This window comes from Symsagittifera roscoffensis, chromosome 5 (assembly GCF_963678635.1).
Source record: "Symsagittifera roscoffensis chromosome 5, txSymRosc1.1, whole genome shotgun sequence".
NCBI lineage: Eukaryota > Metazoa > Xenacoelomorpha > Acoela > Convolutidae > Symsagittifera > Symsagittifera roscoffensis.
Window position 1 is genome coordinate 22,661,064 of NC_087066.1, and position 27,409 is coordinate 22,688,472.

General features: G+C 37.1%; 3 protein-coding genes across 5 annotated transcripts in view; 1 reads left to right on the plus strand and 2 right to left on the minus strand.

Annotated features, from left to right (window-relative positions):
• LOC134845631 (metal transporter nramp1 homolog) overlaps positions 1-27,409 on the minus strand; it is a 505,909-nt gene that overhangs the window by 62,376 nt on the left and 416,124 nt on the right. The window contains exon 2 of one of the 3 annotated variants that reach the window (XM_063862636.1): positions 3,906-4,672. The exons of the other annotated variants lie outside the window; for them this stretch is intronic. Within the exon in view, the coding sequence (XP_063718706.1) occupies positions 3,906-4,442 (537 nt within the window). The 5' untranslated portion in view covers positions 4,443-4,672. The remainder of the gene's footprint in view (positions 1-3,905; positions 4,673-27,409) is intronic. 3 annotated transcript variants of the gene reach the window in all.
• LOC134845635 (dynein regulatory complex protein 8-like) overlaps positions 18,997-27,409 on the plus strand; it is a 302,647-nt gene continuing 294,234 nt past the window's right edge. The window contains exon 1 of the mRNA XM_063862646.1: positions 18,997-19,007. The gene's annotated coding sequence lies outside the window, so the exon portion shown is untranslated. The remainder of the gene's footprint in view (positions 19,008-27,409) is intronic.
• LOC134845633 (aldehyde dehydrogenase, dimeric NADP-preferring-like) lies at positions 24,095-27,341 on the minus strand. The gene is made up of 3 exons (XM_063862643.1): positions 26,441-27,341; positions 25,835-26,252; positions 24,095-24,408 (listed from the first exon to the last, which is right to left on the minus strand). The coding sequence occupies exons 1-3, from the start codon at positions 27,203-27,205 to the stop codon at positions 24,182-24,184; spliced, it is 1,410 nt and encodes a 469-aa protein (XP_063718713.1). The 5' UTR covers positions 27,206-27,341; the 3' UTR covers positions 24,095-24,181.

Below are 27,409 nucleotides of genomic sequence, written 5' to 3' on the forward strand. Positions count from 1 at the left end.
AATTTCCCACTGCACAGAAAACAATTTAAACTCTACAGGTACTGATGTACTACCATTTGTATCTACACCAGTAACATATTCACAGAAAGAAAAAAATCAATATTGACAGTTCGCAAAAGACCATCTATGGTAAAATATGAACAAATATACTTTTCACAATTTTGCAAAAACTTCAGAACAGTTTGCAGCAAAAATTCTGACAGAACGTCAAATTTGGTTTCTTTAATCATATTACAAATTTTACTGGCATTAAGCAAAAATAAGGAGTTATCAGGATAATGTCCTTCGCAATGTCTCCTTCCAGCAGCACTTGAAAATTGGTTCCCGAAAACATCGAATACTCGAAACTTCCGCGCAAAATCTATACTCAAAAAATAGAGAACATATATATATATATATATTTTCTGAAAAATATTTTGTTTTGAACCGATGAAAATGTGGCAGCCAAATTTGAAATTCTGAAAAACGAAATAGGGGATAGTTCACAGGATCCTCAAATTGATTTGGACAGGTAAAAGTGGAGATCAGATTAGCTACCCTCAGTTCTCCCTAACAGCATCCCACCATAAGGTTCGATGTTCAACTCCTATTACCTAAATTAAAATCGAAGTTTTTTGAAGGTATTGAAAAAATCATGGAAATGGCCATATCTAAGTACTAAAAATGATTTGAGCAAAATTAGTATAAACTTGATTTTTACCCTGACAGTATTCTCTGGTTTAACTCTCAGAGAACCCATTATTATGATCGCGAATTTCAAGATCGGTTAGTTTTTTTTTATATCTATGATTTTTGAAACATAATAAATTCAAAAAATTATGAAAAGAAGCCATAATCGGAAACCAAAAAGATATGAGCAGTCATACTTGAAAGCCTGATTTGCAACCCCTGAATGTACCCTGACAGAACCCACCATTAGGATTGAGAATTTCAAGATCGGTCAGTTTTTTTATTCAAGTTTTTTTTTTAATCTCCAAATCCGAAAAAATTTGACCATTCAATTTCACAGGACAAACTTGCAACGTCGATGAGTCACTTGCAGGACCCCATCTTAATAAACGACCAAGAAACGGCCCACCGCATTCCCATACTAAGGCGTGAACAATCATAAGCCTAACCTGCCTATTTTCTGGAAGAATGCAGAGAAAACCCCCAAGCCACACACGACAGCAAAACAATAGATTAAAAACGATAAATAGATTGAAAAAAAAAACAGACAAAAACATAGATATATATAAAAAATAGATAGTTAGATAAAAACGATAGGCATATAGAAAAAGATAAATGAAAGGTAGATCAGAAAAAGATGGATAAAAAAGATAGACAACAATGATAGGTAAAAAAAAGATGCATAAAAAATATCAAAAGATAGATCAAAAACATAGATAAAAAAGGAATAAAAAATAGAAAAAGATTTAAAAAAATCGGAAAAAAGACTAAAAAAGATATAAAAAAGACAGATTAAAAAGATGCATAGATAAGAAGATTCTTGTATAATAAAGATAGATGTGTAAAAAAGATAGATATCTAAGAAAAGATAAGTAGAAAAAAAGATCAATAAAAAAAAGAAAAAAAAAACGAGAAAATGAGGATAGAAAAACATTTCGAAAAAAGAGAAAAAAAATTGAAAAAAGATTTCAAAAATGATAGAAAAAGATAGATAAAAAGCCAGATGAAAAAATTAAATTAAAAAATAAGGATAGAAGAAAAAGATGAAAAGTTTGATCGAAAGATATCTGAAAAAAAAATATTTTAAGAACACGTAAAAATGATAGATAAAAGATTGATAAAAAGGATTGATAAGAATGACAGAAAAAAAAGATAGAAAAAAGCAGACAAAAAATAGAAAATAGATAGAAACAGATAGATAAAAAAAGATAGATAGAAAAGATAGATTAGACTTATAGATTAAAAAAAAAACAGAAAGTTTGAAAAAAGAAGAAAGATAGATAAGAAACAAGAAGCTCGGTAAAAAATTTCAATTGTCGCCACTGTTATTTAAAACATGTCAACATGGGAACTTTTTAAACATCTAACGCATGTCGAATGAAAAGCTAATTCAATAATAGATAGATAGACAGATAGATAGATAGATAGATATAATTCTCAGTCATGATTCGATAGTTATTTTAAAAATGCTCAATTATTTCAAAAAAATCTCAGTGACGAGAAAATCCGGTTTGAAATTGCGTTTTCAGCCCAATTTTACAAGAGGAAAGAGAGACAAAACCTCCTAGCTAAGCCTTGAAAATCCTATCTTTTTCATTCGAAATTTATTGGAGCTAGCGCTTGACTCGCACCTACGATGCATTAATAGAACGTTAAAAAGAGCTTCTTAAAACATTTAGTAAAACAACATAATTATAGCAATCGGTAATATAAACTGGGCTCAACTATCAGGAGTTTCTCTTTCAAAAAATGCGCTATATCTCGAAAACTTGAATGAGATCTTGTTAACTACTCCCCATTCTTTGGTCCTTGTTAACTATTAAACACCCACCCACCACCCACCAACCACCAACCCCCCACCCCCCGTAGCCATAACCTATTTTTGACAACCACTTCTGTATAAAACATTAATTTCAAAAATGTACAAAAAATAATATATTTAATGAATTCGCGCGTTCGTAATTGTTTCACTCGCTTTTTATATAATACTTTCATAACGATATTCATTAAATATATTTTCTGAAAATTGTTTTATTGTTTTGAACTATTAAAAATGTGGCAGCCAAAGTTCTGAAAAACGAAATAGGGGGATAGTTCCCCCCCAAAAAAATTGGGCAGCTAAAATTCGAGGGAAGATTTGCTACCCTTTACTGACCACTAACAGCATCCCACCATAGGGTTCGAATTTCAATTTCTATTGCTTAACTTAAAATCGAAGTTTTTCTGAAAGTACTGAAGTAATCATAAAAACGCCATATTCCAGAAACAAAAAGATTTGAGCAGAAAAAGTAGATGCCTGATTTTTACCCTGACAGTACTCACTGATCTTACCCTGACAGAACCCACCATTAGAATTTCAAGATCGGTTAGTTTTTTTAATTCAAGTTTTATGAAAAAGAAATTGAAAAAATTACACAGAATCTCCAAAGCCAAAAAAAATTGAGCAGTCATATTAGCAGGGCAAACTTGCAGTGTCGATGTTTTACTTGCAGGACCCCATCTCAGGGTTGAAAATTTGAACTTTTGTTGGTTTTTTATATCTAAGTTTTTTAAAACAAAAAATAAATGAAAAAATCATAAAACGCCACATCTCGGAAACCAAAAGATAGTGAGCAGCCACATTTGAAGGGAAGAATTGCAACCTTTGATTGCTGACAGCACCCCTCTATAGGGTTGAGAACTAAAAATTCAGTTAAATAAATAGGGAATTAAATTTTTTGATAGTTTTACGTTGCAGAACTTGAAACGTCGACTCGAGTAAACATTCCAACCCTTTCAGGGTTTTGGCCTCTTAACAGGCCATCATAGCGACTTCTTAAACATGTACCAATAGAAATTTCTTAAGCAGTACAATATACGATTTAGATAAAACGTGCAAAATTCTTTCGTTAAACAGGCAAAAAATAATACGTTGAAAAAGCCTAAACATGTCAACATAGGGACTTCTTAAATCTGTGTCAAAAAAGCCAATTAAAAATTGTATAGATAGATATATAGATAGAGAGATAAATAACTGTTGTCGTGAACTTCTTGTTTCATTAGTTAGTGCTGACTCACACAATCAGTTAGATTTTTTGGACGACAATAAACCAGCAGTTGATAGCAAGCATATACATTTATCGATTACTGATTTTAGCGATCTCTGTATAAACCATGTCCAAATTTTTTTCACAATTTCTTCTTAGTATTATTTTTACGTTTTGATAACACAACCAATGACAAAAAGTTCATCTTACAAAACTGAATTCCTCTCGACAATGTTCCGCCAAGTTCTTTCCAGTCACCGATCCTAATCTAGCGGAGAGCGACTGCAAACAAAACCCGAGGAATGTCGCCCAGAGCAGCACCCAAAGCAGGTTGTACCCAGCAATGGCACCTTGCTGCAAATCCGATTCAATATTTCCCGGATCCAGGTAGGCTATGCACATTAGGAATCCAGGACCAGTGAAGGCCCATAACTTTCGGAAACTAAATTTAACATCAACAGCCGTCTCTGGAACTTCGACCTGGATATTTTCCGGCTGGTGCTGTATCGCACGAAGAGGTGCTTTGAGAATGTGTTTCCACGACGTCTCATATTCGTCGGAAGTTCGGTAGGACTGCGCGACGACATGCTCTTCCTCAGGCGGTATCAGCGACGACGAGGAGTGACATCTGCCATCGTCGGATTCACCCGTACTATTTTCTCCCGTCAATGCCATGTGGTTTCTGTTTTGCCCAATAGTAGCTACGTAATAATCGTCGGAATCTGAGTCAATGAGATACGAGCTCATTAAGTTTGTTTATTTATTTGTCCACCAAACTTGACTTTTAACCCTTCGTGTTGGTAAGTATATTGCCGTAATGCCTCAAGGATGTGAACAAATTTTAATCAACCCGGAGTTTATAATAATTGCACTGAAGTTGCATCTGCTGGTAAAACTAAGCTTTTTTATTAAATTGCTGAAATTCTGACGCCGTTATGACAGTATAGCAAGCATTTGTGCCACTTCTCATACCAAATCTGAAATCATTATACTATAGTCGAAGCAAAACACAATACCAATCCAATTCAAGTCAAATGGTGTGAATATGGTGCCACTTTGAGCAAACACTATAAATATTCAGCCTTCAAAGCTGAGAAATGTCGATAATTAAGCATTTAAAATTTTACCATCCTTAAGTTGCATATGAGCTGGTTTCGAATTAATTTTCAAATGACCAAAAAAAAACACACGATGGCCAGCGGCGTTCGACCTCTTTTTACCTTTCACTATAAACGCAGGAAAGCAAGCAAAAATGCAATTGGCTTTTTTAATGACTGTAAGATCAGAAAGCCCGGAAATTTCGCCAATCAACGACCTTTGAATTCACCAAACTTGACAGATTTCCACGCTTTTTTGCAAACTTTTGAGTCCAGAACGACTGATAAACTTTCGGCGATTCGTTCCTTTGAGCACAAGGGATTCCATTATAATTCTCTTTTTTAGAACGCATTTTGTATTCGTTTTGCATATTATGCTACAGTGCTGATTTAAATTAACCGGACAAAACGCGTTAAACTTGAAATTTAAAACCCGTTTTTCTCAAATTGGGTTGAGTTTAGGTGAAAACTTATGAAGACAAAACTTGCTTAGAACTTTAGCAGAATTAATATAGTGTATTTTGTTTTGCGAATTTCGGGCCCAAAATTTTACCCCAAAAATGGGTTATGTTGGCTTTTCTTAGTTAATCAAAAATTACGCCGAAAATACCTGGCCGATCACAGACATAATTATACCAAAATGAGCCCATTACGTAGCCCAACAAACTTTATGAAGGGTGTTTTCTCCAAAAAAAAATTGCAATTTGTTTGAAAATTGTTTTTATATAAAAATTTGATATTTTATATAGTAAAAATGACCTTTTCTGTCTATCAAACAAAAATAAATTAACTTATACAATATTTTGGAGAAAACACCCTTTGGAGAAAACACCCTTCATAAAGTTTGTTGGGTTACGTAATGGGCTCACTTTGGTATAATTATGTCTGTGATCGGCCAGGTATTTTCGGCGTAATTTTTGATTAACTAAGAAAAGCCAACATAACCCATTTTTGGGGTAAAATTTTGGGCCGAAATTCGCAAAACAAAATACACCATATTAATTCTGCCAAAATTTTAAGCAAGTTTTGTCTTCATAAGTTTTCACCTAAACTCAACCCAATTTGAGAAAAACGGGTTTTAAATTTCAAGTTTAACGCGTTTTGTCCGGTTAATTTAAATCAGCACTGTATACAAAAAGTCTGATAAATTTTTTTTCAACCTCGCGTTTGTCGCTGTTCAAAACAATTTTCCATTTTTAAAATCAAAAATCAAACAAAACGTTCAAACAAATATATAGTACTATTATAACAACTCACGTTAGGATTCGTCGAGACAACAAAACTTCACACTGCAGAGAACACAACTTAAATTGTACAGGTACTGATGTACTGCCATTTGTATCTACACTAGTAACATTTTCACAGAATGAAAACATATCAATATTAACAGTTCGCAAATGACCATTTATGGTAAAAGATGAACAAACGCACTTTTCACACTTTTTCAAAAAATTCAGAACAGTTTGGGGCAAAAATTCTGACAGAACGTCAAAGTTGGTTCCTTTCATAATATTGCAAATTTTATTGGCACTAAGCAAAAATAACGACTTATCAGGATAATGTCCTTCGTCAAGTCTTCTTCCAGCAGCACTCGAAAATTGGTTCCCGAAAACATCGAATACTCGAAACTTCCGAGCAAAATCTATACTCGAAAAATATAGCACCTCAATTCTATTGTTGGTGGCGCGCAGTTCTCGAAAGTTTGAAAACCCAGACAAATTGGGTAAACACTGTATTTCGTTGTTCGAAACGTTTAAATGGTACAAATTAGTCAGCTTCAAAACACTGTCAGGAAAAGCACCTAATCGATTAGCTGATAAGTCCAATTTCTTTAAACTACTCAAAAGATTTTTACTTGCATATAGCGAGCAACTCGGAAACTCTTCGATTTTGTTACCGCTCAAAAGCAGCTCGTTCAAGTTCATACTGTAAATAGAAGCTGGAATCAAAGCTAAATTTTGGTTGCATATGCTTAAAAATGATAAATTCGATAATTGGATAACTCTAGTCTCTATTCGTTTTAGGCCACAAGCTGATTCGATCACAAGATCTTTGAGAGAGCTCGGAAACCCCTTGTTCAGAGCTGGATATTCGCTTCGGTTTCGTATTAGCATTCGGATTCTCTTCGGTTGCATTTCATTTTTCTCCACCGGTTTCAGAACTGTTAGTTCAGGTGCCGTTCCCGTTTTCAGAATTGAACAAATGACCTGAACGAATGTTTTCAGCTGGGTTGGATCGGCTTCTGATATCATCACGTCTTTTTTCGGTTCTTTTAAGCGCAGCGTGCATTTTCCCTGAGCCACAAATTTACCAAAAATGTTCTCGATGTTATCTCGAACTGTGTATTTTTGTCCACCCTTTTCATTGGCGGTTGTTACTAACAAAAGAGCCACAGAGTTTTCCTTTGAGGCATGGAAACCGAGAGATAGTACGGCTTTTGAAGGCTTGGATTTAGAGCGATTTGCAACAATGAGATCTTGCGTTAAAACACTGCAGTTTAATCGCATGTCACCTGAAATTAAAGAAGTATTCGGCATCCATATTATCTAATTTATGGCTAAATTTAGAAAAACAATCGCGTCAAAATAACTGAGACTCACGAAGAGCTCAGATAAGCAAATACAGTGAGTCGACCAAGAAAAAGTAAAAATATTTAAACTTTCCTTCAAAAAACCGCCCCATCGACCGCAATAACCTCAAACCATTGCCGAAATGGTGTAAAGACATTTAGTAGTCTAGCTGAGATGTTGTAAAGACATTCAAAAAGCCTTTCGGGTAATCTTTTCTTCGCTTCCGAGGTTGCTTTGAGGAGAAATCAAAAATCTGAATTGTCAATACGGTGTCTGAAAAAATAGTCTATTGTCTTTTATGACCTTGCCACATATAAACAACGAGTTGATGTCTACCAAACTACAAAAAGAGTAGATATTCATATTCTAAAGTTAAACTGATAAAAAAACCGACAAATTTATACGATATGATCTAGAGATATAGCAGCAACACATTGGTCTATTTAAGCAAAGATTACGAAATCTATCAAATCCAATGAATACTTAATATTTACATTCATATTTTCATTATTTCAAAACCATTACATCAAGCAATGAAAATTGACATCTCAATGCAATCATAACCTCAAACGGCCTTTTTAATGAACATACCAACAAACAAACAATTCCAAGCAAATTCTTCCGAGTACATTCTTTCCTCGAAACCTCTGAGAAATGAATCAAGTATACAATTTCCCTTACAAACATTAAACTAATTCTCTTAACAAAGTTCATGTAACTAAGATTTTTTTACACTACATGCAAAACTTTAGTATCCTCGGGTCAAAAACCACTTGCCAGTTTCGGGTGAAATGACCTTCTCGTCCTTTTTCCGACAGCAGAATGTTGTACAGAGGAGACAGGAAAAGCGAACACACTCAGGAGAGGAAAAAGAGGCAATTTTACAAACATTTTATATTAATTCATTAGTGCTACTACCAGTAGACGCGAGCTGTGTTGATCACTGCCTTTAGGATGTTCTCTCTTTGGTTTATCAAGATATGTAAATTAAAAACTTGAGATAATAAAAAAAATTACAGAAAGCGGAAAAACACTAATACATACTTTCAAAATCAATTCACAAAATCCTTCAGAAACAACAACAATTAAGTAATTTCTAATGCTAACAAAAAAGAGCACAAGAAGCAAAAAAAAAACGAGCGTCAAACAAACAAAAAGAAATGAAAATCAGGATAGCCGGTTGCTGTGCAAGTAGCCCAGACTGTTCCGCCCATACGCTGAAAAACATGAAAAAAGCTTTACCATGTTTTAATTCATATTAGTGCGCCAGGTGATAAAAGGATCTGACGACAACCTAGCAATTACGCATATTCGTCAGTTACAGTAAAGTAGACAAAGCAGGCAGCGGGTTCAGTCCAAAACGACAAAAACAAAACGAAAAAAAAGACTTCCTTTTGTTGAAATTTTGAAAATTGTTTATTTCGAAGAAAGCAATAAAAAAACTTCGAAAATTAAATTTACTGGAGCTTAACTGAAGTTTCTCTAAAAAGCCTGCTAGCTTGCTTTTTTTGTTACAAATTAGACAAAAAATTCAAAGTCGCTTGTAAATTGATTCAATTGTTCTAATGGTGGTGGTGTTTTAGACAATTGACAGACTTTGAATGCGTGTTCTGGGTTCTTCTTGTTTAAGTTCAACTTGGCTGTTCAAGATTCAATTTTCTACTGACGATAAAATAAACATTTATAAATTTTAATAATTCGGAACATGGTCTATTTACATGCTTTATTGGGCTGTTAATATGTTGTGGACTTGCTGACGGTTCCTGTGAGAACTAAGTTTTTGATTGTGGATTTTTTGTTTTTGAAATGTCTTTTTGTGTTCATCCTTGATGCGATTTTTTGTGGTACAATTTTTTTTATTATTTTTGAGGACAGTGTGTGGCTATTTAAGTCATCTTGATGTGTTCATTATTGTTCCATTCATCAAATCTACTGGGTAAGCGATCCTTGCAGAAGAGAAGCGAATTTGAGCTGCGATGATTTTTGTTCGAAAAAAGTTGTCGTCACAGTACTGGCAGTTTTTCTTTCTTTTTGGTCTTGATTGCCAGACATTATTTGAGTTTTCACAAATTTGAAAGACAGTGCTGCCTTTTGGGGGTTGATAACGCCTTGCTCAATTGTTATTGGTACCTGGGAGTGCTTATTTTTTTTATTTAAAATTTATTTCTGGAATCAAGTCGTTTTATGTGTCTATCAGTGATGCGGTTTTTCTCGTTACAAGTTTTTCCAATTTTAATCACAGTGACTGGCTGATATAGTTATTTTGATGTGCTCATTTTTATTCATTTATTCAATTCTACTAGTGTAGCGATTGTTGAACTGGCGAATTTGCGCTGGAGTGTTTTTGTCTCAATAAAGTTGTCACATATTGGTAGTTTCCACTAGCTTTTGGTCTTGGCTACTGAATGTTTCATCAGTTTTGAGGACAGTGTGTGGCTATTTAAGTCATCTTGATGTGTTCATTATTGTTCCATTCATCAAATCTACTGGGTAAGCGATCCTTGCAGAAGCGAATTTGAGCTGTGATGATTTTTGTTCGAAAAAAGTTGTCGTCACAGTACTGGCAGTTTTTCTTTCTTTTTGGTCTTGATTGCCAGACATTATTTGAGTTTTCACAAATTTGAAAGACAATGCTGCCTTTTTGGGGTTGATAACGCCTTGTTCAATTGTTATTGGTACCTGGGAGTGCTTAATTTTTTATTTAAAATTTATTTCTGGAATCAAGTCGTTTTATGTGTCTATCAGTGATGCGGTTTTTCTCGTTACAAGTTTTTCCATTTTTGATCACAGTGCCTGGCTGATATAGTTATTGTGATGTGCTCATTTTTATTCATTTATTCAATTCTATTAGTGTAGCGATTGTTGAACTGGCGAATTTGCGCTGGAGTGTTTTTGTCTCAATAAAGTTGTCACAAATTGGTAGTTTCCACTAGCTTTTGGTCTTGGCTACTGAATGTTTCATCAGTTTTGACATCTTTGAAATATACAGCGATGCTTTATTGGGCTGTTGATGTGTTGTGGAATTGCTGACGCTTCCTGTGAGTACTCAGTTTTTGATTTTGGATTTTTTGTTTTTGAATTTTCTTTTTTCTTGTTCATCTTTGATGCGATTTTTTGTGGTACAAATTTTTTTCATTTTTGAGGACAGTGGCTTTCTATGTCATCTTGATGTGCTCATTACTGATCCCTTCATCAAATCTACTGGGTAAGCGATTGCTGTCCTAGCGAATTTGCGCTGCAGTGTTTTTGTCTCAACAAAATTGTCACAAATTGGTAGTTTCCACTAGCTTTTGGTCTTGGCTACTGAATGTTTCATCAGTTTTGAGGACAGTGTGTGGCTATTTAAGTCATCTTGATGTGTTCATTATTGTTCCATTCATCAAATCTACTGGGTAAGCGATCCTTGCAGAAGCGAATTTGAGCTGTGATGATTTTTGTTCGAAAAAAGTTGTCGTCACAGTACTGGCAGTTTTTCTTTCTTTTTGGTCTTGATTGCCAGACATTATTTGAGTTTTCACAAATTTGAAAGACAATGCTGCCTTTTTGGGGTTGATAACGCCTTGTTCAATTGTTATTGGTACCTGGGAGTGCTTAATTTTTTATTTAAAATTTATTTCTGGAATCAAGTCGTTTTATGTGTCTATCAGTGATGCGGTTTTTCTCGTTACAAGTTTTTCCATTTTTGATCACAGTGCCTGGCTGATATAGTTATTGTGATGTGCTCATTTTTATTCATTTATTCAATTCTATTAGTGTAGCGATTGTTGAACTGGCGAATTTGCGCTGGAGTGTTTTTGTCTCAATAAAGTTGTCACAAATTGGTAGTTTCCACTAGCTTTTGGTCTTGGCTACTGAATGTTTCATCAGTTTTGACATCTTTGAAATATACAGCGATGCTTTATTGGGCTGTTGATGTGTTGTGGAATTGCTGACGCTTCCTGTGAGTACTCAGTTTTTGATTTTGGATTTTTTGTTTTTGAATTTTCTTTTTTCTTGTTCATCTTTGATGCGATTTTTTGTGGTACAAATTTTTTTCATTTTTGAGGACAGTGGCTTTCTATGTCATCTTGATGTGCTCATTACTGATCCCTTCATCAAATCTACTGGGGAAGCGATTGCTGTCCTAGCGAATTTGCGCTGCAGTGTTTTTGTCTCAACAAAATTGTCACAAATTGGTAGTTTCCACTAGCTTTTGGTCTTGGCTACTGAATGTTTCATCAGTTTTGACATCTTTGAAAAACACAGCGATGCTTTATTGGGCTGTTAATGTGTTTTGGACTTGCTGACGCTTCCTGTGAGCACTAAGTTTTTGATTTTGGATTTTTTGTTTTTGAATTGTTTTTTTTTCTGTTCATCTTTGATGCGATTTTTTGTGGTACAAATTTTTTTCATTTTTGAGGACAGCGTGTGACTAGTTAAGTCATCTTGATGTGTTCTTTATTGTTTCATTCAACAAGTCTACTGGGTAAGCGATCGTTGCAGAAGCGAATTTGAGCTGTGATGATTTTTTGTTCGAAAAAAGTTCTCGTCACAGTACTGGCAGTTTTTCTTTCTTTTTGGTCTTGATTACCAGAAATTATTTGAGTTTTCACAAATTTGAAAGACAGTGCTGCCTTTTTGGGGTTGATAATGCCTGGTTCATTTGTTATTGGTACCTGGGAGTGTTTAATTATTGATTTCTTTTTTTTCTGGAACCATGTCTTTTCATGTGTCTACTTCACTGTCCATTTTTTCTTTTGCCTCTTCCTCAATGCAAGCAATGATGTTTTCTTTATTTTTTTGCAGCATTATCATGTGCGTTGTTTGAATCAGCAGATAACATTTCAGCATTATCTAACATCAAATACTGGTCGAAACAAGTTTCATTAATCACTATTTTTTCAAACGAGCTCGACTCCTGTTTTTTTTATATGCATTCGAAATCGGCTGCTTGATAATTGCATTTATACTAATCGGAGAAATCAGAGCTAAAGTGTCATTCGACGACATAGTCTCGCTTACAATAACAGTGTCGTCTGCTGGCGGAGATTCCGCTTTGCTAACGGACTCGTAGGAAGATCTTTCAACTAATTTTACTAACGGAGACTCCTTCACCTCGTTTAAATTATTTCGAAGAAACAGACTTTGATGCAGACTAATTCCTCTGTCATCTTCCAATTTCGATTCGACATTGAAGTCTTCTAGTTGTAAACTATTTCTTTTGGACTCGAAACCGATATGCTCTTACTATTTTGCTCATCTTTGAACTTGAAGTTGTTCAAATTCAGTTCAGTCGAACCATTCGGACAAACTATCTTCTCATCATCCTGATTGTCATCTTCATTGTCTTCCGCATTATCAGGGTCAACGTCACAAAACGTCTCTTCTACTAGACCTTTACTACTTTGTTCGAAAGAAATCAAATTGTTCAGATTCTCAGCCGAATCATCGAAAACATTTAGCGAAGCTCACGGTGAATCCACAAAAAACAATGAGTGTCTATTTTTCCTATCTGGAACAGTCGCTCCCGACAATTCAGGAGGTACAATTGCACTTCGGGTAACATTTGTAGATCTCCGTTTCTGATCGGTGTCCTTGATGAAACGCCTGGAAGTTTACCTTTTCGACTTGACAACGTAAATTGTAATTCATCGCTGATCCGGGCAGCTACTGCATTATCGCTTTTCTTTGACGCTTTGCTAGTGAACAGAAGCTCGACATCTCCAAAGCGAACGTGATCTCCATCTTCTAGAACTTTCAGTTTCTTCCCCCAGTCGTTTCTTGTTGACGAATGTTCCATTTCGGCTGCCCAGATCGCGAACCCAGAAGAGTCTCCTCCCTCCCCCAAAGTCAATGTCCTCAATAATCGCGTGGTTCCTCGACAGCGACGGAAGTTTGAATTGATAGTCAGAAGCTCCGCGGCCAAATGTAGTTGGACCTGAAAATATTTCCACAACTTTGGGAGGATCCGGAGGCACACTTGACACAGACGCCGTGGAAATGAGCTTCAACCAGGCCAGTGGTTTTGTTACACTGGACAGATCAAGCGTCGATGTTTTCGTGGCCATGCTGTTGTCAAGAGCAGGAAGAGATCTAATGCCCCGAAGTTCCTGTATACAATCAACGTCAACTGGCGCCCCGTGAGGCAAGTTATTTTCATCATCAGACAATGTTTGATTGATCTATTTAATAAGTTTATCACAGCAATTAGGCTAAATTGTCATTCGACGACATGGTCTCGCTCACAATAACAGTGTCGTCTGCTGGCGGAAACTCCGCTTTGCTAAAGGACTCGTAGGAAGATCTTTCAACTAATTTTACTAACGGAGACTCCTTTACCTCGTTTAGATTATTTCGAAGAAACAGACTTTGATGCAGACTAATTCCTCTGTCGTATTCCAATTTCAATTCGAAATTGAAGTCTTTTAGTTGTGAGCAATTTCTTTTGGACGAAATACTCGAAACCGATATGCTCTTACTATTTTGCTCAACTTTGAACTTGAAGTTGTTCAAATTCAGTTCAGCCGAACCAATCGGACAAACTATCTTCTCATCATCCTGATTGTCATCTTCATTGTCTTCCGCATTATCAGGGTCAATGTCACAAAACGTCTCTTCTACTAAACGTTTAATACTTCGGTCGAAAGAATTCAAAATAATCAGATTCTAAGCCGAATCATCGAAAACATTTAGCGAAGCTCGCAGTGAATCCACAAAAACCAATGGGTGTCTATTTCTGCTATCTGGAACAGTCGCTTTTTTGGCTCCCGACGATGCAGACAATTGCACTTCCGGGTAACATTTGTAGTTCTCCGTTTCTGATCGGTGTCCTTGATGAAGCGCCTGGAAGTTTACGTTTTCGACTTGACAACGTCAATTAGAAATAATCGTTGATCCAGACAGCTACTGCATGTTCGCTTTTCTTTGTCGCTTTGCTAGTGAACAGCAGCTCGACATCTCCAAAGCGAACGTGATCTCCATCTTCTAGAACTTTCAGTTTCTTCCCCAGTCGTTTCTTGTTGACGAATGTTCCATTTCGGCTGCCCAGATCGCGAACCCCGAAGAGTCTCCTCACTCCTCCGAAGTCTATGTTCTCAATAACCGCGTGGTTACTCGACAGCGACGGAAGCTTGAATTGGTAGTCAGAAGCTCCACGGCCAAATGTAGTTGTACCTGAAAATATTTCCAAAACTTTGGGAGGATCCGGAGGCACACTTGACACAGACCCCGTGGAAATGAGCTTCAACCAGGCCAGTGATTTTGTTACACTGGACAGATCAAGCGTCGATGTTTCCGTGGCCATGCATTGTCAAGAGCAGGAAGAGATCTAATGCCCCAAACGTCCTGTGTACAATCAACGTCAACTGACGCCCCGTGACGCATGTTATTTTCATCATCAGACATTGTTTGATTGATCTATTTACAAAGTTTATCACAACAATTAGGCTAAATTAGGCCTGGACTCACTCTTAATTAAAAACCAGTTAACTTAGTTCGATACGATCATCGGTCGATCGTAGAGTGTTCATTCAGTTGTCCTTTTAGAACGTTTTAAATTAACACTATCTTATCCGTTCTACCTTTTTTAAGTAATTGTGGCACATTGGTGTGATTGTGCTCGAGATTGCTTGCGGTAGCGGTAAGCTGTCTACCGGGTCTCATGGGCTGTCTTTCTCTTCTTCGAGATACCCGTCTTCCGCCCCATCGTGCAGTTCACAGTTCCCATTTTTTCGATCGAGGAGTTTAGAGAAGGTTTAGGTAACTCGAATGACATTGCCAGTAACTTGGATTTTATCGTATAAATTAATCTTTCCACCAGCCCATTGGATCTATGGTCGCCGACTGTTCAAAAAATGATCTCGATGTTGAATTTTTCGCAGAAAATCTTAAAATCGTTGAAAAGAGAGACCAGTTGTCGACTCTAATTTTCCTTGGTAAACAGTTGTCGCTGCTCGATTCTTCAATCTATGTTTCATTGGAGTGTTAATCGACAAAATAGTTCTATGGGCCAACTCTCGTTGACTCGATGTCATAATTGAATTCTACTCATCACCTTCATCGTCTGAAAAATCAGATTCAACCAAGGATGAACTCAGTCGACTGAAACCTCTTCTTCCGAGTCGAAAAAAAAAACATCGACACGTTTCGCGTCCTTTTCCACAATTTTTGCTTTAATTTCACCATGCTGAACCTCAGAAGCTTTTTCGTTCACGGTTTCGATTTCAGCTATTTTTACCTCATGTTCAAGCTCTGATTTAAATGCTCCTAAAGGATCTAACGTTTCTTGTTCACAAATAACATCTTCAGGGTTGACTTCACCCGTTCTTCTTCCCGCGCAAAATCTTCGTCGCCAGTTTCATCCTGAGTTTTATCCTCGCTCAGAACAGGAAAAACTAATGGGTCTTTGCTTTGGTCTGAAAACTTTCCGTCGTTTTGCGGCAACATTAGCATCGATGGAGATGTAGGGGAGCTTTGTGGACTTAAAGCAAGTTCACTTTTGTCCTTTTTAGGTGTATTTTCACTTATTTCAGTTTCCATTTTTTCTTTTGCCTCTACCTCAATGCAATATTTCATCGAAATCTAACATCACATACTGGTCGAAACAAGTTTCAGTAATCACTATTTACAAACGAGCTCGACTCCTCTGTTTTTTTTACATACATCGGCTTCTTGAAAAACGCATTTCTACTATTCGGAGACATCAAAGCTAAATTGTCATTCGACGACATGGTCTCGCTCACAATCACAGTGTCGTCTGCTGGCGGAGATTCCGCTATGCTAATGGACTCATAGGAAGATCTTTCAACTAATTTTACTAACGGAGACTCCTTCACCTCGTTTAGATTATTTCGAAGAAACAGACTTTGATGCAGACTTATTCCTCTGTCCTTTTCCAATTTCGATTCGAAATTGAAGTCTTTTAGTTGTAAACTATTGCTTTTGGACGAATTACCCGGAACCGATATGCTCTTACTATTTTGCTCACCTTTGAACTTGAAGTTGTTCAAATTCACTTCAGCCGAACCATTCGGACAAACTATCTTCTCATCATCCTGATTGTCATCTTCATTGTCTTCCGCATTATCAGGGTCAATGTCACAAAACGTCTCTTCTACTAAACGTTTACTACTTCAGTCGAAAGAATTCAAAATAATCAGATTCTAAGCCGAATCATCGAAAACATTTAGCGAAGCTCGCGGTGAATCCACAAAAAACAATTGGTGTCTATTTCTGCTATCTGGAACAGTCGCTTTTTTGGCTCCCGACGATGCAGACAATTGCACTTCCGGGTAACATTTGTAGTTCTCCGTTTCTGATCGGTGTCCTTGATGAAGCGCCTGGAAGTTTACGTTTTCGACTTGATAACGTCAATTAGAAATAATCGTTGATCCAGACAGCTACTGCATGTTCGCTTTTCTTTGTCGCTTTGCTAGTGAACAGCAGCTCGACATCTCCAAAGCGAACGTGATTTCCATCTTCTAGAACTTTCAGTTTCTTCCCCAGTCGTTTCTTGTTGACGAATGTTCCATTTCGGCTGCCCAGATCGCGAACCCCGAAGAGTCTCCTCACTCCTCCGAAGTCTATGTTCTCAATAACCGCGTGGTTACTCGACAGCGACGGAAGTTTGAATTGGTAGTCAGAAGCTCCGCGGCCAAATGTAGTTGTACCTGAAAATATTTCCAAAACTTTGGGAGGATCCGGAGGCACACTTGACACAGACCCCGTGGAAATGAGCTTCAACCAGGCCAGTGATTTTGTTACACTGGACAGATCAAGCGTCGATGTTTCCGTGGCCATGCATTGTCAAGAGCAGGAAGAGATCTAATGCCCCAAACGTCTTGTGTACAATCAACGTCAACTGACGCCCCGTGACGCATGTTATTTTCATCATCAGACATTGTTTGATTGATCTATTTAAAAAGTTTATCACAACAATTAGGCTAAATTAGGCCTGGACTCACTCTTAATTAAAAACCAGTTAACTTAGTTCGATACGATCATCGGTCGATCGTAGAGTGTTCGTTCAGTTGTCCTTTTAGAACGTTTTAAATTAACACTCTATTTTATCCGTTTTACCTTTTTTAAGTAATTGGCACATTGGTGTGATTGTGCTCGAGATTGCTTGCGGTAGCGGTAAGCTGTCTTCCGGGTCTCATGGGCTGTCTTTCTTTTCTTCGAGATACGCGTCTTCCGCCCCATCGTGCAGTTCACAGTTCCCATTTTTTCGATCGAGGAGTTTAGAGAAGGTTTAGGTAACTCGAATGACATTGCCAGTAACTTGGATTTCATCGTATAAATTAATCTTTACACCAGCCCATTGGATCTATGGTCGCCGACTGTACAAAAAATGATCTCGATGTTGAATTTTTCGCAGAAAATCTTAAAATCGTTGGAAAAAAGCAAGACCAGTGGTCGACTCTTATTTTCCTTGGGAAACCGTGAAGGTGGCAGTAGTCGTTTGAGAAAGAAATCACATTATTCGCGGACGTGTTATTTACGATCTTGGCCGATGGGAATTTAGTGAATCGGTCGATACATAGAAGAATGTAATTTTTTTCCCCAGAACGCGTCCAACGGTCCTGCGAAATCCAGTTTGTTTCTTCATTGGCAAATGTCAAAGTCGGCAGTTTTTTATTGTTGTCGGCACCTAGCAAAACTTTGAGGTTCTTACCAGCTTTCAAGCATTGACTTCAGGACTTCTCTGGTACGACTAGTTTGTTGTCGAGAAATAGTGTTACGGCTGGAGAAATTTGTGGTACGGCTGGTACGACTAGTTTGTTGTCGAGAAATAGTAGGTCATCTTTCACGTGGAGGTCTTTGGCAAAGTTTTTCATGCACGCTCCGTGACGAAGAAGTTAATACGTTCAAGATCGACTAAAAGCCTAAGCTTACCGCTGTTTGTGTGGCCAAAAAATGGGCTACTATACGTGAATTAGGAAGTGTTGTTAAAAAGCTTTTGCATTGCATGAGTGCTTATTCAATTTGCTAGTCAACAGCGTATACTGGTAGTGAATTTTCTGGTGTTAATTTTTTATACTCTGTGTTTTAACCTACGTCGAAACGGTTCCTCGCAAAAAGTTCCATATTTAGTACCCGGAGTTCTTCTAACCCCTCTTTTTTCTGACAAGTATTTTCCCAAGAAAACTGCTGAAAAACCATTGACCATCTGCGTTATTTTCTTTCAGACGTTCTGTTTCGAGCTCTTTAAACGTCTATAAAATCTCATAAATCGCTCGTTGCATTTTTGACAAGTTATTGCGGCGAATCGCGTGCGTATCACTCGTAGGAAACCAAATTGTTGAAAAAATCAGGTCCTGGTTTTGGTCGTTAGGAGGGACCGTCAAAATTGGCATTGGGCACAAGTTGTTTTTTTTCAAGAACATTTTATTTTTGCGAAAAGTTTGCAAGTGAAATCATCTTTGGGTCAAGTAGAGAATTTTTCAAAATTGAGCTAGTGGCTATTTGAAACTGGCAATATGATGGGTACTTATCAGATGTTTATTACTTTTCATATCCGCCCTCACAGGCTGAGCCCTATTCAAGTACCCTTGATTGGCCCGTTTTCGGATTGACATAAACTTCAATGTTTTCACAAAAATTATATGTACTGCCGGGGATACATTTCTTTGATCTCTAGAATTAGGTCCGATGTCTACTTATTAAATAGTAAACTTGTTAAATAGTTTCATGTTATATGGCATCGGTCTTGTGTGGAGTATCTCCAATGAGAGATTTTTAAAGACAAGACCCTGTATGTTATGAAAGCGCACATCTTCAAAACATCCGAGACGAAACACTTATTGATTGCTGACTCACAGGCGAAGAGACTAGTGTTCCCGAACTTCAACATTCTGTCAGTTCCTGGAGGTAGGATCTTTCACGTACAGTATCATTTACCAACTAAAGGTCAGTACGAAATAATCTGTTTATTTATTGGCGGAAACGACATTTTCAACGGTACCCAACCCTCAGCACGCGATCCCGAAGACATTGGAAAAGAGTTAGCAAAACTTGCTAAGCAACTATCTCATCTGTGCGAAAGGGTATACGTGTTAGGCATCCCCCCACGAGTTGATAAATTGACCAACGACATAACAGATCGCCATCTCGAGGTAGACAAAATTATTCAGCGCGAGGCCATAGGAGATACTTGGGTCTATAGAAGTATACTGTGACGCCGATATCGCAAACGACGACGTTCACATAACCCATGAATCCTGAAAAACAACGTTCTGCGATCAAAGTGGTCTTTGGAAACATCCCGAGACAAGCACCCAGAAGTATTTCACTGCAGTCAGTGGTGCAATTGCGGAACCTACAAGCCTCTCTAAGTAAGTTTATAGCTCTCGGAACCCCAATACGGGTTCCACTGTTATGGACTTGCTAATTTTTCTATCTTTAGGTCATCTCAAGCTCTCGGAACTCCTAACGGGTTCCACGACGAGAAGTGACTTCTCATCTAAATACCGCTACCAGCTGGTAGCCCTATAGTAAATCACAACAAAACATATCCCCAAAAAAAACATTCAAACAGCCCCAAATAAATGAGTTCTAAAATGGAAAATAACAAAAGATGCAAAACATGCTCAAAATCCCTAAACAAAAGAGACGCAGTATATAACTGTGTGTCATGTGGCGAAAGTATGCACATGACTACAAACTGTACAGACTTGGAAAAAAATGCCATAAACGTATTGAAACAACTGAACAAGAATGTTCTTCTGTTATGTAACAGATGTGTGGGAAATAACCAGAAGGATGCAATTATTAATACTAAACATGCGAATGAAAGCACTCAAAAAATACAAACAATCGAAGAAGGCATCAAAGAACTCAAGGAAGCGATGATTGAAATCAAATCAGAAATGCAACAAAAACAAGTTGCGCCAGAAGCGAAAAAACCCACAACCAAAAACGGGAAAGCATCCCAAAAAGAATACGATGGCATACGCATAAGAGGCATACCCGAGTCAGAGGCAACAGACGCCAGGTCAAGAGCAGACGAAGATATGCAAAAAGTGATTCATCATCTTGATGTGATGGACGTCAAGTGCCCAATAAGTGATCTCAGAAGACTCGGAAAATACGCGGAAAATAAAAATCTTCCGTTAGTTCTAAGAACCTCTGCGCCATGGGAGAAACGAAGAATCCTTCTTTCTCTATACAAGCTCAAAGGCTACGAACACAAAGTATTCATAAGCAAAGAGCTAACACCTGATGAACAGGAAATCGAAAACAACATGCTTAAAACAAGACGTGATCTCATTCAATCCGGAAAATTCGAGAGCACACAACTGCGACTAAGAAATCTAAAATTAATTAGAAAAATTGAAAACGGCTGGTTAGAGGTAAAACCCGATGACAATTCAGCCTGACTACCCCAAAAACAAAAACTGGTATCAACAATACTCACCTTTAATGTAAGAAGTTTAATAGAAATGTCACGGCGAACTTGTTCAGCAAATGCAGTCTGTCTTTCAAATAAACATGATATTTTATGCCTAACTGAAACATGGCTGACTGATGAAGTAAGATCCGAAACTCTTTTCATACCAGAATTCAAAATATACAGATGTGATCGACCATCCAAAAATTACAACACGAAACATGGCGGTGTCTTAATTGCCATCAGAAACAACTCACATGTACCGATAAACTCAAATATTGAACAAGTTACATTGAGACTAATTGATTTCGAAAATATATCCTCTCTCATTTGCTGTGTTAATTACACACCAAAAGATAGCCCACATAGACCAACAGCCTTTTCTATTGTTGATTTTCTAACCAAAATTAGTGCAACTGCAAAAGACTTGAATTGTGAAAAAATAATGATAACTGGAGATATAAATTTTTCGAAAACTGACTGGAAAGCAATGGCATCAGATGATCCCGAGGAAGATCTAATCCTTGAAACCTTAATTGATCACAATTTTGAACAAATATTGGCACCTGAAACAGCAAAAAGCTTAGATATTTTCCTAGTCAACAACCCCTCCCTAATCATTAACTCATTCATTGATGAAAATGTTTTTAAAATGTATTCAATAGAAAATAAGAACCTCAGTGATCACAATGCCTTTACAACAGAAATCAATCTGAACCACAGGCTAATTGTAACAAGAAGTGATGACAAAGTAAAATATGCATTCGAAAGAGCAGATTGGAGTGCAATCAACACTACAATAATCAATAATCCCTTCACACCGTTTTGCTTTAGTAACTGCGATTTTTTACTTGATCAATGGTACACCTGGCTTTTGAGAATTCTGGAAAAAAATATACCTAGAGTAACAGAACATAGAGCTACACTCCCCCCTTGGATCACACCCCCAACCTCCCACCTTATTAAGCGCAAAGAAACTTTACTTCGGAAACAGCAATCCTGTCCGAAACCAGAACTTCTATCTAAAACTACAAACTTAGAAAAAATAAAAATTTCTGCTGGTAAAGATCTGAAAAACTACGAATTACAGATTTTTGCACCAAGAAAATTTAGTACAATTCAGAAGTATTTGCCAAGCATAAGAAGAGCACCTAGATTACCTTCGATAATGAAACTTGACGGCAAAGAACTTAAGACAGACAAAGAAAAATGCGATGCGTTTAATCAATTCTTCTGTAGTGTATTTACGAAAGCGGAACAAATAACCGAATTAAGTATCTTTGAAAAAGCAAATACAACTACATCGAGCTGAATAAAGATTGCATTGAGAAAATAATGCTCGAACTAGGCATCAATAAAGCAACAGGTCCAGATAATTTGGGAAATCTTGTCTACAGAAACTTAGCGAAAACAGTATCAAAATCAGTCCTCCTATTTTTCTAACTTTTTTGAAAAAAGGTATATTTCCAGAAACGTGTAAGTTAAGTGAAGTTGTCCCAATCTTCAAAGATGGGAACAAATGCGATATTAAAAGATACAGACCGATAAGTTTACTATGCTGCATCTCAAAAATTTTCGAAAAGGTTGTATTTGACTACATTTACGAAAGAGTGCGATATCATCTTCATAACTCTCAATATGGTTTTCGTAAAAAACGTTCAGCAATTACCAACTCCGTGCTTACTTACATCAAGTATACCTAAATTATGATGACCAAACGACCAAAAATATAACAGCGCTCTATCTAGATTTTGAAAAAGCTTTTGACTGCGTTCCGCATCAACTTTTAATGCATAAATTGAAGTGTTATGGTTTTGGAGGAAAAGCAATTCAACTAATAGCCTCTTACTTATTTCTTCGAAAACAGTATGTGCGAATCAACAAAGCAAAGTCTAAGATATGTTACGTAACAAGTGGTGTCCCTCAAGGTTCTCTATTGGGACCATTACTTTTCATACTATGTATAAACGATTTACCAGATAACTTGAATCTAGTTGACTCTTTTGGATATGCGGATGACTTTAAGGTTATAGCAACAACTCAAACAGAAATGAACTATGCCACTACGACAATTGAAAACTGGTGCGTTAAAAACCAAATGCGTCTAAATACCGGAAAATGTACTCTCGTTAATTTCAAAAACGAGCAGGAAGGTCAAATTAATGAAAATATCCTAAAAATCGAAACTGAACAAAAGGATCTAGGAATTTTAGTAACACCCACTCTCTCATGGAATGTAAATGCGTCTAAGCGTTGTCAGAAGTCGGCTTTTTACTCACTAAAGCGTAACCTCTCAAAAAACTGTCCTATAACTTCTAAGCTAAATGCCTACACGGGATATGTAGTCTCAATTGTAGTTTATAGCGCGTCAGTAGCGCACTACTCGAAATCAAACCTCCGAGCAATTGAAAAGGTTCAGCGAACGGCGACCAAATGGATGCTTAACTCACATATCCCATATAAGTGTAGACTACAAAAATTAAGAATGCTACCGATGTTTATGTACATTGAAATGCACGACCTCCTTCTGTTCATTTCTATAGTTCGCAATAACTACGAAATGGACATTAACCAATATGCCGAAAACACCAAAAGCTCAACGAGACAAAATGAAAGAAACGAATATCAAATACCGAAAACTCGCCTTAAGAAAACCAACTCAGACATCTTCATTAGATGCCCAGCACTTTTCAATGTCATAATTCGACATACCTCAAAACAGTTAACTGACATACAGAAATCTGACCTAGCGGAAATTTATTGGAAATTCTTCGAAAGATACTCAGAAATGGACAGCTGCACATGGCGAATAATGTGTCCATGTGGAAACTTTAACCCAAATGGAAAACTCAGAACTCATTAACACTAAAACTACATTTTGGGTGCAAACCCATGGGATAACAACCCTAAATCGTGTTCTACTACTACTACACTGACCTAAGGCATTTTGAAAACCCAAACAAATTTTGTTTTTCGTTCAACTTTTGGTTCTTCTGTCGTTATTAATGCTCATCACATTTGACGTTCAAAGCGCAACAATTTTGTCAGCGTCAATAGATCAAGGTCAAAAAACTGTTTTCGCACTGTATTATATTTGACTTTTTAGTATGGGACTGTTTTGTATATGCAACCATTTCCAGCCAATCGCGTCTCAAAATATGCAAAACAAATGATAATACAGGCATAGCGTTTCAAAATGACACACTACCAAATCAAGGGAGCAATCTGCAGCACAATTCGTATCCGATGTACTAAGTAATGCAATTTTTCTCAAACTTAAATTTCTAATATAGCCTTTAAGGTGATTCTCAGGAATTTCTGGAGGTAGAATTCACATCGCCTTTTCTTCCACTTCAGTCAAAAATGTCAATTTATCTTATTTAATTTATCTATCAATTTTATTTCGGGCATTAATTTTATCTCGTTTAATTTAGCTGTCGCTATCTATCATCTTCATAAAATATTACACGAGCCTCCTTTTCCAAAGATGATCCATCTGGCCCACGCCAACTTCCTCTCAGTATAGGGCGGGTATCTCATTCGGTGATTGGCTCCCTCCACCAGTCGAAGAGGTGCCTCCAGACACGACTTCTGATGTGTGAATGCTTCGAAAGAGAACTTCCCGTGATAGTTTCCTGTTCCACTGGGACCAACACCTCCGAAGGGAAGCGTCGACAGACCTAAACAACGCCACTTTTTTCACAAACATATCAGTTAAAAATTACCGCTTGGTTAAATATACATGATGCCACTAAATTAAATAGCTTGTATTCTAATCAGCCAAACATCAGCCAACCGCTGATTAACCTGAGTAACAGAACGGAAGATCCTAGTACGACTATTTTTTTTTTAGTTCTGTAGACTACACATCCAGGTAAGACAACATACATATTTGGCAATCAAACATTAGGTCGGATTGTGTGCAGGACTAAATCTGACACCAAATGTAGAAGGTGAAATCACCTCTCTCATAAGTATCAATTTTATGGCGAGAGTTTTCCAAGGTTAGGTATGAGAACCGAATATAATCGTCAGTCTGATTAGACCGCATGACAAATTTTGTATCACCCGGACTATGAAAACCGAAAAGTAACTTTTAAAAATTCGCAGTTGGGTAAAAGGAAAAGAAGCAGAAACGTAACATACTCACTAAGCTCAAAAAAAATAATCGCAGATAGACCCTTAATGGATGCTTTTTTGGCTATTTTAGCAACCAAAACAACCACAACCAAAAAAACCACAACCAAAACAATTCAAAAGGTTGTCTGGAATCATGTTCTAATTGCGAAAAACACTTTCAAAAACACGACCGACGGCGATTGATGAAAGTCCAAAATATAAATAACAAGCGGCAATTAAACCGACAAAACTTGAATCATTTCCCGTAGAACCAAAAATAATTGTTGTCAATAAAAACTTTGAACTATAAATTCTATTCTAAGAATTTTAGCATTTTGTTCGATCCGTAACTAAGCATAAAACTTATGCTTTCCATAAACCGACTCCAAATTAGGTCCCTTAGCCGATAAAATATACCCCTCAATCATTTAAGTCGAATAAAATATTTACTCGAGACTAGTAAAAGTACAAATTGCAGATGTAATCCGAAGAACTAAAAGCAAATACCTTGAAAACTGTGTATATAAAAAATCAATTTTGCTATATGTCAACTAAGTCGACAAAACACAAGCAGACAAACAATAGGCCGACATTTTTTGGAAAAGAATTTTTCCAGTTTGAAAAAAAAAGTTCCTGGTCAGATTCGAACCCATCAACTTTGCCGTCCCAGGTGTTTTTGTCTCCTCCAGGCTAAATGCTGAAGCCGCATAATAATTTGACTTAATCAAGAACCAAATTACAAGTAATTATGTTAAATAAGTTGTTAACTCGAAAAAAGATATACTCCGATTTGATCATGCTTGCTAATCGCAAGCGTAAATAGCAGAAAATGAATCAATTCACATACGATGTTAATGAGCTCTTTTAGCAATTGAGATGTATTCTCAGCCAGTTGATTTCAATTTTAAAAAGTTAAATGGATCTTTTTTTGTTTATCCTTTCGTCAATTAAAAAGAACTAGACGATCTCGATTAGTACAAACCATACCTCCTTGGATGACACAGTCATTAGCAGCGAAGGATCCACTCGAAGTCTCATTTCGCCACTTACGAATCCTTTCGCCAGACGAAGTGAACAGATACAAACTGAGAGGCTTCGGCCGAGAATTCACGAACTCCAGCGCTTCCTCTTCGCTTTCAACTGTCACTATTGGAAGAATCGGTCCGAATATTTCATCTTGCATACATTTCGCATCTTTTGAGACATTTAGCAGAATGGTTGGAGAAAAGAAAAGTGTGTCTTTATCTCTTAGGCCTCCGAAGAATATCTCGCAGTTGTCTTCAAGCAGCGCCTCGATTCGCTCGAAATGTCGCTCGTTCACAATTCTGCCGTAATCTGGTGATTTAGCAACAACTGTTCCGTAGAATGACTCAATTGATTCTTTTAAACAGTTTGCTAGCTTGTCCTAAAATATGATAAAACCTTTGCAAGAAAACTATACCTAATCTAACCTTACTAAAATACTACTCAACCCCAGCAAGAGCAAAAAAAAATCAGGAACTTCGGTTCTTTATTAGTCTGAAATCGGATAATGCTTTTTTATTTTGCGAAATTGACAATCCTGACTAAGAAAGTCTCTTGCAAAATCCTTACTTGCACCACTTTTGAGCAAATAATGTGATCAGGTGCGATACAAAATTGTCCACAATTGGTGAACTTTGCCCATGCAATCCTGTTGGCAGTGATTTCTAAATCCGCATCATCAGAAACATACGCCGGGTTCTTCCCTCCGAGTTCCAGAACTACAGGGGTCAAAAACTTAGCCGCGGCAGTCATCGCAATTTTACCCACGTTACCACTTCCTGTGTAAAAAATCTTATCGAATCTCTCCTCTAGAATCTCAGTAGTTTCTTTTACTCCGCCACAGACGACCCTGTAACATTCCTGGTCCAGATATTTTGGAACCATCTCTGCCAGAAGGTGAGCAGTCACTGGCGATATTTCGGAGGGCTTTACAATAGCACAGTTGCCGGCAACTATAGCTCCAATAAGCGGCATCAGTGTCAAGTTTATGGGAAAATTCCAGGCCCCGATAATCAAAACAACACCAAGCGGTTCTTTATTGATGTAACATGTCATCGGTTTGTACATCAAAGTTTTCGATACATAATCAGGCGCAGTCCATTTATAAATGTTCTTCAAGCATTCCTCGATTTCTGTTTCCAACATGTCAATTTCGAATAGCATCGATTCAGTTTTGCACTTGCCCAGATCTTTGAACACTGCATTGGTCAAAGCCTCAACGTTTTCGTTAATCAGCTTTTTCAAAGCAGTCAACTGTTCAATTCTATACTCAATGTCTTTCGTTTTACCGCTTCTAAACGCCTTCCGCAAATCCGAGACCGTTTCAGCTGCCATTTTGAGCACAAATTAGATACTTATTTCTCCAATGGCAGCAAAAATGGTAGCAAAATGATAAACTGAACGGTAAATAAGGTTGAATATAAGCTAAGAGTGCGGTGATCTATCAAGTTAATCAGAATAGTAGCTACGCTTGATTAAAACATTAACTTATATTTAACTATTTAGTGTTGACCTGGTAAATAAAAAGAAACCAAGTCA